The sequence below is a fragment of the Rhododendron vialii genome, chromosome 7a (genome assembly GCF_030253575.1).
Source record: "Rhododendron vialii isolate Sample 1 chromosome 7a, ASM3025357v1".
In the NCBI taxonomy this organism is placed as follows: Eukaryota; Viridiplantae; Streptophyta; class Magnoliopsida; order Ericales; family Ericaceae; genus Rhododendron; species Rhododendron vialii.
The window spans coordinates 39683956-39697833 of NC_080563.1; the positions used below are offsets into that span (position 1 = coordinate 39683956).

The 13878-nt window shown below is 38.5% G+C and overlaps 2 protein-coding genes across 3 annotated transcripts in view; one reads left to right on the forward strand and one right to left on the reverse strand.

Annotated features, from left to right (window-relative positions):
• LOC131332499 (pathogenesis-related thaumatin-like protein 3.5) overlaps positions 1-13878 on the forward strand; it is a 117023-nt gene that overhangs the window by 15844 nt on the left and 87301 nt on the right. The window lies entirely within an intron of this gene.
• Positions 10763-13734, reverse strand: LOC131332502 (small ribosomal subunit protein uS9c). The gene is made up of 2 exons (XM_058366786.1): positions 13229-13734; positions 10763-11212 (listed from the first exon to the last, which is right to left on the reverse strand). Exons 1-2 carry the CDS (start codon positions 13592-13594, stop codon positions 10925-10927), a joined length of 654 nt encoding a protein of 217 aa, XP_058222769.1. The 5' UTR covers positions 13595-13734; the 3' UTR covers positions 10763-10924.

A 13878-nucleotide genomic window follows, 5' to 3' on the forward strand; every position in this document is an offset into this window, starting at 1 on the left:
ACAAATCTTAAATCAACGGCGGAGCCAGAATTTTGAATTAGTAGAGTCAAAAATTTGATCCATATGCAAGTTATTTTATCTATTTGCTAATTCAACGAAATAACTAAATTACGAGGTTAATTTAGAAGGTAGCATACCCCGGTGAATATAATTTTGCTTTATGTACAATTGACCCCAACGACGTACTTTTATATTTTGGAAAGATACATGATAATCTTACTCCATTAGTTAATAATGCTATCAACTCTCGAAGAAAAAAGAACTTTTGTAATTTTTATGCATTTTTTTTTTTTGAACTGCGAAAAGATTTATTCATCGCAACAAGATATACAAAGAGATTAAAGGGAAAGAAGCAAAAGGAATAGAAAGCGAAAGGAAGCCACATTCCAGCAAACCAAACCCAGCTAAAAATCTGAAAAGTGTGTACCATATATACTTATTATATGATTTATTCATAACATTTGAGTGTGTTTCATAACTTTTGTTCTAGAACTCATAACCTTTTAGTAATACGATTCGTAATATTTTCATTATGATTCATAACATTTTGATGCATCTCGTAACTTTTATACTAAAAAATCGTAACTTTTAGCAATATAATTCGTAACATTTAGAATTCGTAACTTTTACAATAAAATCGTAACTTTTTAATAATACAATTCGTAATATTTTCTCTTTGAATCATAATATTTTAAGGATATATAAAATATACACCCAAATAAATAGCGTGCATTCTAGCCTTTTTGTTTTCCAATCCCCAGAATGGGGCTTAGATGAAAGGTCAAAGTTCCGTAATTTGCTTTTAGAAGTAGGAAAAGAGGAAAAGTCAATTTTCCATACGGAATAGATTTCTGAATTTTGAGTCCAGTTCGGCCTCAATGATTTGTTGCAAATTGGGTACCACACGGTTTTCGTGCAGCACATTCGAGCCGTCCAAACAATGCAATCGACGGCTTAGATTGAAATACTCTTCTTTTTTTTTAAATTCGTTCGGTACCTTTCAATCCGAGCAGTTAATTGCATGTTTGGACGGCTCGGATGTGCTGCACGGTTACCAAAAAAAATTCTCGCAACCTGAGGTTTCTCGTTATCAAACGTGATAGGGCCACCATTTGCATGGTCTACACGAATTGTCTTCCGTTCGGTCTATTTTTGCCTGATTTCCAATTGGGTTCTCAAAAAGGAAAAGAATGGTCTACAGGAATTGTCTTCCGTTCGGTCTATTTTTGCCTGATTTCCAATTGGATTCCCAAAGATACGTGTACGTTGAGAAAAAATATGCGAAATTTCGTACAAGTAAATCCACGAAGGAAATATCCAAGAAACCTCACATCTTACCTTCAAAGTCAATAGCGCGTGGATTAGCGCGCCTGTGAGTCTCGTTTGGTCCAGGCTCCTCCTCGACCTCAAGATCTGGTGGCGAGGCTGACGGTTCAGAAGGCGTAGGTTGTGGGTTGCGAATAACAGCAAGATGGGGGCGGTGATGAGGTTAGGGTTTTCTTTCTTTGTCTTTCTATTTTTTCAACCATTTGGCTCGGTTTCTACCTGCTGGTCTCCCCAGTCCGGTCTGTACCGGTCTGGTGCTCTAGATCCGATGGGTGTTGGGTGGTGGGTGAATAATTTTAGTTGGGTTTTAGGTGGTTTGGCCGGAGTAGGGAGTTTCGGTGGTATGGCGACAGCAGTGGTTGTGCTCTGGGATTCTATCGGCTTCGGCAGAGGTGGTAGGTGGTGGCTAGGTCAAGGTTCTCCGTGAGCAGTTTCGGTTCTGTCTTGGTCCGTTGATGGTGGTATGTTGGTGTTTGTTTGGGGCTGATAGTGGTTTAGTGGTGTAACAGGGGTTGGTGGTGGTCCGATGGTGTTGGTTTGGCTGTGTAACCGTTCAGTTGGAAAAAGGCTGTTCTACGATCACCGTGGGCATAACGGCACGTTTGAATCGCGGACGGTGTGTTCAGAGCTCATTGTGTCAGCGGGGGCTTGCCTCGGAGTCTCTCCGCTGCTCTGGTTCGGGTGTTTCGGCTCTCGTCTAGATCTGGTCGGCGACCTTTGTAGATTAGTCCATGAGAGCAGTTAGGTTGTAGTTGATATTGTTGTTGTTTGCCTTCAAATTTCAGTGGTGCTTAGATTTTAGGGTTTGAGCTGTGGATCTTTTAGGTCTTCTATTATCTAGATCTAGAAGATCTTTTAAGTCTTCTATTATCTAGATCTAGATTGGTTCTTATGTACCGACGATTTCGTTGGATCTGCTTCAGCAGTAGGTGCCTGAGATTGAAGTTTAGGTAGCTCTAGTTATTTTCTGTATCTTTTCTGGAATCTGTATTGCCCAATGGGCTTGTGACATTTTCAAAAAAAAAATCATGAAGGAAACAATGTAACTACAGCAAATATAATCCAAATGTGAAAATCACAAACCAAACGAATACAAGAAATTTTTATGTGGTTCCCTCAAAACTAGAGGTACATCCACAAGAGCAGAATCCGATTATACTATCAACAAATGTTCTTACAAATGGATTTACAAAGAGATTAAGATCTCACAAACACCTTAAGGTGTATCTAACAAACTTCAACAACAAAGAGGAAAGACCTCACCAAATTAGTTGAACCAAAACCCTCCAAAAACAGCCGGAATGGAGAGCCTCAAACTGGAACAAATCTGCCCCAAAAGCAGCGCACAAAACAGCCCCAAATATTGCATAAGCTGTCGCTGAAATAATTCTTCAATAGCTCCAAGAGAGATTGAGAAAATGGCAGCCCCAATTAATTCTCTTACCCACCGAAACACAGTCAACCCTCTCGGTTTTTCTTTTTTCTTTTTCCAGATAACAAAGCCAATAAGCTTCTAATAGAAGCTTAGGGCCCGTTCGGACAAATAAGCCACAGTGGCTTATTTTTTATCCCTATTCAAATTTTTTTCGTATCAGTTGGCTTATTATCATTTTTTTGGGGATTATTGCATTTTCACGACAAGAGGAATCTAAAAAGTAAAAAATTTTGACCGAAATCCATTTTTTTTTGAATAAAAACGAAAAAATTGGCTTATTGATTTACTTTCGTCTTTATTAAAAAAAATTGGATTTCGGTCAAAATTTTTTACTTTTTAGATTCCTCTTGTCGTGGGGATGCAATAATCCCCCAAAAAATGACAATAAGCCAAGTGATACGAAAAAAATTTTAATAAGGACAAAAAATAAGCCATTTTGGCTTATTTGTCCGAACACCCCTACTAGTCTCACTAAAGAGCATGTGCCAATCATGTGCTTCAAAGTGTGTAGAATATTTCAAAAACTTGTTTACACAAATATAACTCATTTGGGCCAAACACAATTATAGTTGGGCTAACAAAATTATTGGACTTCCACTAAGGAGGGAACCCAACAGTATATTTGTAAAGACCCCAAAGATGTTGGGGATACGTATATTTGTATGAAATATATGTATATTTTCAATGTATCCCCAACATATTTGTGTCTTAAATTTTAGAAAAATGACTTATCCGCGTGTCCGTATCCTGACTTCTTAGCCTCGGATTGCCGAAAAGCTTCCCAAAGCGGCAACATGGCACTTTTTGTTGGGTAGTGGAGAAAAGCTGTGATGATATTCCTATTTATTGGATCAAAAAAAAAGATATTCCTATTTATGATAAAACCGCATGAGAAGAAATCGGGGGCGATGGTGAAGAGAAAGAAGGCCTTCCGCTCATGGTCTGTTGCGCACCAATATATATACACCTCTTGCAACAATTGGGGGTCGTGTTTGCAACATGATCATTGATAGTGTGAGATGCAAGAATATGACCTCTCAAGAGGTGATTGACAAGCTTCAACTCAAAGCGAAAGAGTATTCCCATCCTTGTCTCATTTCTTTGTTCAAGAAGAGAAATGAAATCATGGTGTCTAAGAGGTGCTCGGTGTCCTTCTCCACCCGGCAAAAGTTCTTTGACGAAGCTTCTATGGTAATAGACCAAGAATCGAGATTACTATCCAGGGAAAATCTACAATACACACCATTTAAAAGGGTGTACCATATGCACCTATTTTGCGGTTCATTCATAACATTTTAGAGTGTTTCGTAACTTTTGTTCTAGAATTCATAACTTTTCAGCAATATGATTCGTAACGTTTTCATTATGATTCATAACATTTTGGTGTATCTCGTAACCTTTATATGATTCGTAACTTTTTAGCAATACGATTCGTAACATTTTTTTTATAATTCATAACATTTTGAGAGGTGCATATGATACACACCCAAACAATGAATGTGTATTGTAATCTTTCCCATCTATCCATGACGTACGGAAAGAGGAATGTCTAAACCGTGCTTGAGAAGAAGCAACAAATCACTTTGTTACCCATGATTCACGGTGTGCATAGGTCAGGTTGGGGAAATGGTGTATTTTTCAACCAAACTGTACTAGGCAGGTTGAGAATTTTGTAGCCACCACCAACCTTCAAAACAAAACAAGCGGGTTGGTTGATTTGTTTGCCATGTCAACTCAACAGATTAGACGGGTTGGAAAAAACACTATTTTGCAAAATCATGAAACAAGTAGCTAATTGCAAACATAGGCCACATATTATTTTAGTTAATACAAAAACCAGTAGCAAATAATCCATATAAAAACATAGACCACATAAAACCATCATCTTTTATATGGTAGTACCCTATTGGCTACTCCCTCCGTTCCAAAACGAGGGATCTTTTGGGAAAGCGTGTTATTTTCAATTACTTATATTTTTCAATGTGAGTATTAAAAAATATACAATATGAATCTTGTTTGATAGATTTTAATTAGTTCTATTAAGGGAAAAAACCGAAATGATCCCTGTAGTTAAATGTTTGTGTCAACTTGGTCCCTCTAGTTGTAATTGGCTCAATTTATACTCTGTACTTTCCATTTTGTTTCAACTTAGTCCAATTACTAACTGTCGTTAGTCCGCCGTTAGTTTTGTTAACAGCAAAATCAAATGGCCCCTTTTTTGGGGTTAAAACAGTAATTCTCTCATTCTTCTCTTGCCCTAATATTAGGGGTGTGCATGGGTTGGGCGGTCAAGTTTGACCCTGATACGCACCTAAGATTGCTTGATCGTGGTGCTTAAGTCCGTTAGTTAGAAGTGCTTTTAGCTATTATTTGTCGTTTTTAGTCAATATTGCTCGTAAGGTAGTTTGTTAAGTGTTTCAGGCAAAACGCCCTTAAAAGGCGTATTTTGAGTGCAAAGTCAACCCCCAAGTTAATTCAAGAATCATCGCCCGGTGGAACTGGTGCCAAAGTGACCAAATAACGAAGGCGAGAAGCATCGGGCAAGCCAACGGTCGTCGGGTGTCAAGACTGGGAGGCTGGCTTGAAGATCCAGAGATAAGCTCCCCGTATCGATACGCGTTGGTTACCTTTCCAAGCAGAGCTTCCCGTATCGATACGGCCATAATCTGTATCGATACGGGATTGTTACGGGAGATTGACCTTTTCAGCTTAACGATGTGGTATCGATACTTTGCTTATTCTGTATCGATACGGAGAGCTTCCGGCCAGATATTTGTTGCTTTTTGGGCTTTCCATTTATGGAATACTTGCCTTTTATAGTATGTTTTTAGATATTTGAGGAGAGAGAAACCCATTGTGTATAAATAGGGGTCTCCTCTCTCCCCTTTGTTATCTAGGTCTTTAATAGCTTTTAATTTTCCTCCATTAATGGTCTTTCAAGCTTTTCTAGTGTAATTCCTTAAGAACTCAAGTAAGTAATTCTCGTTTGTTAATTTCTCGTTTATTAAAGTTGTTCCTACGGACTAGATCTTTTATAATATCAAGTTTGTTTTCGTTTTCATCGGTTAAAAGTCATGTCTCGTTTTTATGCTTTCTTTCATGCTTTAGCTATGTGTGAGTAGTTGATAGGCCAAGTCTCGGGGTAATCTTTCCCGAGGACTTAGGTGGTTATTTGGTTCTCAAACCTTCGGGCTTAAAATCTTGATTTTCGGAATTTCATTAATCTAGCCTTTTTGGTCTAAGCGAGGCGTGTTAACTCCTTGGTATGAAGTTTAGTCAAGCGGTCTTGGCAAGCGACATATTGAGGGCTCGTGGCCCCCTACGTGTTAGATACATTAGCAAAAATAGGTTGATGTAATTCCGGTTAATCACATCTTTTGATAAACGTAGTCATTAAAGCTAAATCTTCCGGGCGTGAGCACGCGGTCGTGGCTCTCGCCTGAGTTATATTGAGAACCGGTAACAGCTAAAGTCAAGGGTTAGACGATCCCTAGACTTGCCTCCTTTTAGTTTATTAAGCGTTATCTTAGTCTTTTGCCTTGGGCAATTTTCACCGTTTAAAGGAAAACCAAGTTGGCCGTCTTAAACGCCACAATCCACCATATAAAACCTACAATCCGATTAAGCTATATTCGAATTCTCTGTGGGTACGATCCCGGACTTCCGGATATTATGCTACCGACGACCTAGCCCTACGCTTGGGGTTTTAAACCTTATATTTGAAGGCGAGGTTTGAAGGCGAAGCAGACCCCCGACCCGACATGGCGGGTAACAAATGTTTTAGGCCCACAAACCGAACCGAAAAGGGGTAAGAACCGTCCGCGAGCTCGATTCTTTACATCGGGTCAGGTTTGACCAAAAACTGAATTAATCTTTATAAATTGGTCAGGTCGGATATGAAACGCACCAACCCGGACCCCGAATCAAAATCTGATTTTTAATAGAAAATGAACCCGTGCCTGTCTGAAGCACATGTTCGACCCCACCCGGGACCCTTCAGGTTGGGTTGGGTCGGGTCGCGGGTGGACGGGTTTTTTGCACAAGCCTACCTAATATACCTCTGAACCAAAACACAACTCATTCTTCCATTCTCTATTGATAAGAAGGCACCTGAGAAAAAATTTGGTTATAGTTTTTTGCAAAAAGTTGCCCTCTAATTCAGCATTTTCATTATCAGCCATGAGGCAACATAACCATTGGTATTGTCTACCTGTTCAACTTGTGGACAAATACTGAGATGCTTATTTTTCTACATAGTACTGAAAATGTATATGGAACCATGTCCAAAAGTCACAACATGATAAAGAACTATGTCCAAAAGTCAAAATATTACATAAACTCAGGGGTTGTTCGGCTAAATAAACCAAGTGGCTTATTTTTTTGTCTTTATTCAATTTTTTTCGCATTTGTTAATTTTTTTGTCAACTTTTTCGGGATTATTATTTCGTCATGACGAGAGGAACCTAAAAAGTAAAAAATTACCATTGAAATCCAATTTTTTTGAATAAATACAAAAAAAATTGGCTTATTGGCTTAGTTTTGTTTTTATTGGCTTATTTTTGTCTTTATTTAAAAAGACTAACGGCGGACTAACGGCAGTTAGCAATTTGACCAAATTGGAACAAAATGAAAAGTACAGAGTATAAATTGAGCTAATTACAATTAGAGGGACCAAGTTGACACAAACATTTAACTACAGGGATCATTTCGGTTTTTTTCCCTTCTATTAAACAAAGTTTTTAAAATAACATAAAACTTCATAAATCGGAAGATATAAGCATTTTAAAATGGCACGGAATCCCAAAAAGGTCACTCATTTTGAAACGGATGGAGTACTATTTAACACATGTATAGATACAACGGCGTTGGTCGTTAAAAGACAGTTCTGAGGAATTTTAAACTCACCGAAACCGTTCATGACTTGAATCCATGATTTTCGGCACGGGTTGATGCGGGGTGGGTTGGGTTGGCGGGTTGGCAATTTTTTTTTTGTGAAACCCTACCATGAATGAGAAGGTAGTTGCAAAATCTCACTCCCCCTTCATGGCTTGCTTCTAGGGAATTCCATTTAAAGTCTTGCGTCAGATTCCTGTAGTGGATGTTCCCGAGGCCATCGCCAAGCTCTTGAAGGAGTATGGCAATGTGTTTTCCTCAAGAGTTGATTCGAAATGAAGAGTTTGTGAATGACTTTTGAGTGTCTTCTAGTCTATGATGAGCACATCTATGATAGTACGGAAGAAGATGGACATGAAGATAATGACCAAATCGTAGAAGAATGCAATAGAAGTTTATTTTAGTAGTTTTAAGTTGCTATTTTAGGAGCTATCATATTTTTGAATCTAGGTTAGGTTTCTCATCCTTATTACCCGCTTGTTAGCTAGCTTGGACAAGCCTATCTATTTAAGGACAACTCTACACATGATGGTTAGATCAGTTGATGAAATTTGAGTGTTTGATACTCCGTATTACTAACGTTTTGATACAGGCCGGGATGCCTAAGAACACATCCATCTTTGTTTGTTTTTGCTTCCAAAACATTGTTCCAAATCGTCGTCTTCTTCCTAATCATAACCCAACACTGCAACAGCAACCATTGCCACGACTGGAAACGTTATAGCGCACCAAAAAAACGCGACTCCAACAAGGGATATCCAGGAACATTACCTATGGTTCTGGGGCCCAAGATTAAAAGCCTGTGCAAGGTTTGCCAACTGCGTAGCAAAAAAAGGTTCATTCTCAGTAAGTAAATAGTGACCTTACCTCTAATCAAACAATTAAGAAATTCTAATCCCCACAAGCCTGGAGAATATGGACCAGAAAGGACTGGCAAAAAATAAAGCAATGTGAGTCTGTGACTAAAGATAGACATAATAATATCTAAAACTCGATCTAACGTATCCAGAAATGATTTAAAAAATAAAACAAAGAGAAGCATAGGACACCCAGCTAGACTGAACATATATTTAATGTGTAATATGCATTCAACAGCGTCACAAAAATCTTCATGCAGTGTTTTAGAAGGCCCAGGGAGCATCGAAGCACCAAGTGCGCGCCCCCAAGCTAGCCTAAGCGATGAAGTACGAAGCGAGGCGAGAGTCTCAGGTAAGTAGAGCGCGAGTTGGGAAAAAGAGTAGAGTACACTTCAACGAGTGACCAAATCACCTAATATCAATTAGGACATCTCTATCTGGAAGCAACATATGTCATTACAACTAATAGAGTTTTTTTTTTCCTTTTTATTCCCTAAACTATGCACATTTTCTCTACTTAGTCCCTAAACTATCAATTTGACGATTTCATCCCCTCAACTATCATACTATTACCTACTTAGTCCAATAGATAACGGAAGTTAGGAATTTGGACGCAAAATGCCATGTAAGGCCTGTTTGGGACCCTATAGAACAGATACTTAATTATAAGAGCCTTAGAGATAAAAATTAATTATGACCTTTTAGGATAAATGATCAAAAAAATATGATGTTCGTACCGGTTTCAACAGATTAAAAATTAGAGCAATTAATTTTTTAACAATATTTTTTAGTATATAAACATTCTTAAAAAATTCAAAAATGCTAGAGGCACATCAACTACACTCCTCTCACCTCCTCTGAGGTGAGAGAAGTGAGGTGAGAGGAGTGTGGTTGATGTGCCTCTAAGGTGATGTGCCCCTAGCACCTCTCTAAAAAATTAAGTGCTTGAATTTTTAATCTGTTTGGATGGGTGCGAAGATCTTATTTTTCTGATCATATTATTCTAAAGAGTTATGATTAATTTTTATCTATAGGGCTATCATAATTAAAAATCTATTTTTTTTAGTTCCTTTAAAGCAGATACTTGATTATGAGAGTTCTAGAAACAAAAATTAATTATAACCTTTTAATATAAAATGATCAGAAAAATAAGATCTTTACACCGGCTTACACTGATTGAAAATTAGAGCGCTTAATTTTTAACCATATTTTTAATATATAAACAGTCTAAATTCTATATATAAAGAACTCAGTCGTTTAAAAAAAAAAATGCATGTGTCAGTCTCGATAAAATGCCTCACAAAATTCTAATATATAAACCTTGTAAAAAAAATGAAGTGTTGGCTGCATGGAGTGAGTGAGTGGGTGATTCTTGAACCCTAAACGGTATATATATATATGGTACTTTTGCAATTTACATGTTTCGGTTCGGTTTAAATTGACATCCCTACTTATGGGGTGGGTTGTGGTTGTAATTACAGTTCGGAAAAAAAGTTCGGGTTTTTTTTTAAATTATTAAACGGCTCGAATTATCCATACAGGACCCAGAGTGGACCCTGCGTGCCCGTCGGTACCCATCAGTTCAAATGCTATCGGTACTATTTGAACTATCGGTACTAATCATTTTAACGATAAAGAAACAACGAAAACTATGAATGAAAAATTTATCTAGCAACTGCCTTAACCTATGCCTGCAATCTTATGCATGTTGCTTTCACATTTTCTAGCCAAAACAGAAAGAGAACATGGCTAGAACGAATATTCTAAAACGAATATTCTTCTAAAACGAATCATTACCAAGGTTAAGGCAGTTGCTTGATAGAAATTTTTTCCTTTGCCAAGCAACTCCTGGGATTTTAAGCCACTTCTCACCACATGGATGCAGGACAAATTTCAAGGAAAACTCTATTTTTGCATAATTCCGGCTCAAGAGAGGTAATAGGCCGAAGACCAAGCTGAGAGAAGCTGAATCTATAAAAAGATGCGTATCATTTAAACCATAAAATCTGCAAATACCATTTGAACCATCAAATCTGCAAATACCTCGGTTTTAACATCCTAATAAAAGTTCGGTTCTAACAGGAAAACTTGTAATACAAAAGGGAGAGAGAAAATGAAACAGGATAATCACAAGCATTGGTGCCATCATTGAGGTTCTCAAAACGTGAGATGCGGCTGAAGCAAAGCATCAGAAACCATTCTCCCAAAACAAAACAGAAAAAAAGGCAGGTAGTCGAAACACCCTTCCAGATTTGGAGTTCCACACCCAAACTTCCTTAACTCCCGACATTGATCATCTCAAGAAGAATTATTACAAATTGGATTTTAAATACAATATAGCAGTTATACAGATGAAAAGTTCAGGGTAAATGGAAAAGAAAAATTAGTTCTCCACAATTCACCTATACAAACCTTAACGCTTAGAGAATTGCGGGGCTTTTCTAGCTTTCTTGAGACCAACTTTCTTCCTCTCAACCACTCTCGAGTCTCTGGTCAGAAGACCTTCCCTCCTCAGAGGTGCCCTGTGGATCTCGCTGACCTTGAGCAACGCGCGTGCAATGCCAAGAGAGATTGCTTGAGCTTGCCCAGAAAGACCACCACCATGTGCCTTCACAAATACATCGTAACTGGTTTCATATCCTAAAGCCATCAATGGGTATTTCACATAGTCAACCCACAATGGATTTCCTTGAAGATACTCCTGCATTGTACAAAATCGAACCGAACTAACGAGTAAAAAAATCATTGAACAACATGACAATGAATAATCTTAGCACACAGGAGAAAATGATGCCACAAACTCCAATTATGCTGTTGTAATGCAACACTAGCCAGCTTCTCCTAGTCAACTGAAACGAAAAAATATACCACACCCAATGTAACATACAAAATACTATTAAGAGTTCGAGTTTCTTCATCTCCTGCTCAACTAACGCAATAGACTCCATGACTCCCCCACCAACTACTTTCAGTTCCAAAACATCTCCATACAATAACTCCCATCACATGCAGTTTTACCTCACACTTGTCTAATGGTTCATGTACCAGACAGTGTCCTTGGGTTAACGAAAGGATCAGTCCCGAATGTCATGGATCACATAGGAGTGTTCACAACAAGAATGTTGGTCAAAGCACACATGCGTATCTAGTCAAATTTTACCCTTACCAGGAAGTAAGAAAGGCCTACTTTGAGTTTGAACAATAACCACAATAACATGTGAAATAATTTTACTAGAAAAAAGGGGGGCCGTGAATGAAATGTTATGGACTGGTACCTGATCGAACTGTTCACCTAGCGTATATAATGGTAATTTGCGTTTGGACTGCCTACTTTTAACCCTAACTATATTTCCTAATGCTACAGTAACTCTAATGTATCTCTTGTTAGCTGTTTCTACTCCATCAAAGTGAAACACCGATAACGACCGTGCCGGTAGCCCAAATTGGCCAAAACCCACAAAAATCTGGTACTTCTGTGTACTTGTGCTTTCATTGACTTCACTTTCTGCATGTGTAGCATCTCTTAGATCCTATGTTACAGTTCCATAATTTCCTAACATGACGTACAGATTGGCAATAGCAATAATAACAATGCCAATAAAAAGAGTAGCAATAATAACCATAGAGATAAAAACCTTGGTACAGCTATGCAAAAGCGCAGCAAACTTATGGAGAGAAGGATTCTAATTTCTAACCATAGACCTTCCAGAATTTATTCTGCCAGGGCCTGTTTTGGGAATATGTAGGTGATGAGGCCGCATCGGGCTCTTAAATTTTATCTAATTTGGGACCCTAGGCTTTATGCTCTTTTATTATGCCTACACATAAAGTTGGTACAAGAGTTCAACCACTGCTTTCTCCACTATAATACGCTAAAAATGTGAGAAGAGTGTCCAAGAGCATCTCCAGCCCTTGCCCTTTTTTCTTACTCAAATTTCAAAATATGAGTACAACCACCTTAAACCCAATCCACTCCTTGACTCGAACCTATACCAAATTGAGTTTTACTCAAATCTTTAATCAAATTAGGGGGACTCAAATTTTTACTCTAATATTGCAATGCTATTTCTGCGTCTCAAATTTAAAGCCATGCCATTAATGAAGATTACTCAAATTTGTGCCTAGATTTTAGTTCTTTACTTCTTTCATCACAGTGCTTCATAGTTCATACCAAATGAAGCTCTTACTCAAAACTTTACTCAAGTTTGAGTGAAAATATAAGTAAAAGCTTCTCCAGCCCTTGCTCATTTTTTTACTCAAACTGGAGTAAAAGCTTCATTTTGTATCAAACATTCCAATGGGCAACCCAAATCTAAGCACATATCTGAAGCATTATTAATGGTATGACTGCAAACTACGGAGAAAAACAGGTTTATAAAATTTGAGCCCCCCTAATTGAGTAAAAAATCGAGTAAACCTCAATCTGGTATAGGTTTAAGTCAAGGAGTGAAGCGGATTTTAGGAGGATTTACTCAAATTTTTAGTTTGAGTAATAAAAAAACAACTAAGTGCTGGAGATACTCTAAGGGCTGGAAATGCTCTATGTAATATCTTTTCAATAATCGACTGATTATCATAGTTTTCGGTACTCAAAAACCCTAAGCTTGCATAGACAGATTCAATTCCTACTATGATACAATTCCATTCCATCAAAAACTACTCCTAGTACGCTTGTAAAAACATAGCTAGAGAGAGAGAGAGAGAGAGAGGGCAGTACATTTGCGTCACGGTAATTGATGATGACTTTTCCGGTGCCTTCCTGGAGAACGACTCGAGCAATGGCGCATTTTCTACGGCCGGTTCCGAATATGGTTTGAGCGGCGAAGCCACCAGGGAGCCTTGACTTGACGTACTTCATCAGATTGACAGGCTCTTCTACATCCACCGCCTCCGAGGGCTCAGCCACGGCGGCGGAGGAAGCCTTAACGCCGAGCCTTGCGGTGGTTTTGACATTCGCGGTTGAGGATAAAAGAGGGTTCTTCGATCGGGAAAAGGAGAGGGCGGCGTGGGGTTCAGGGGAAATCTTCGAAGAGAAGGAGAGAGAAGATAAGGAAGATGTGAGGGTAGTCATTGAAACTGCCATCTTTCTGAAGCACTAGTTCTGGACACAGGATTTCACCAAGTAGATTTGAGAGAGAGGGAGAGGATAAAGTACAATAAATGACGAAAAATGCCCAAGTAAAAGGCTTAAGCAATTCTTTGCTCAATTTCTTGTAAGCAAAATGGGCATAGAATCGTCGGACCGGGAGACCCTGCCCTGCCAAGCAGGGGTGCCGAGCGCATCTCGGCCGTTTAAAAGTGTTTTGGACAGTCCGGAAGTAAAGGTACCGAACGGATTTAAAAAAAAAGAAAAGGAAAAGGAAAACA

Excerpts from the sequence above, each read along its gene's own strand:
- LOC131332502 (XM_058366786.1), bottom strand. The coding sequence starts at position 13,594 with ATGGCAGTTTCAATGACTACCCTCACATCTTCCTTATCTTCTCTCTCC. Across the intron at positions 11,213-13,228 it reads TCAATTACCGTGACGCAAAT|GAGTATCTTCAAGGAAATCC; the intron begins GTACTGCCCTCT and ends TGTACAATGCAG.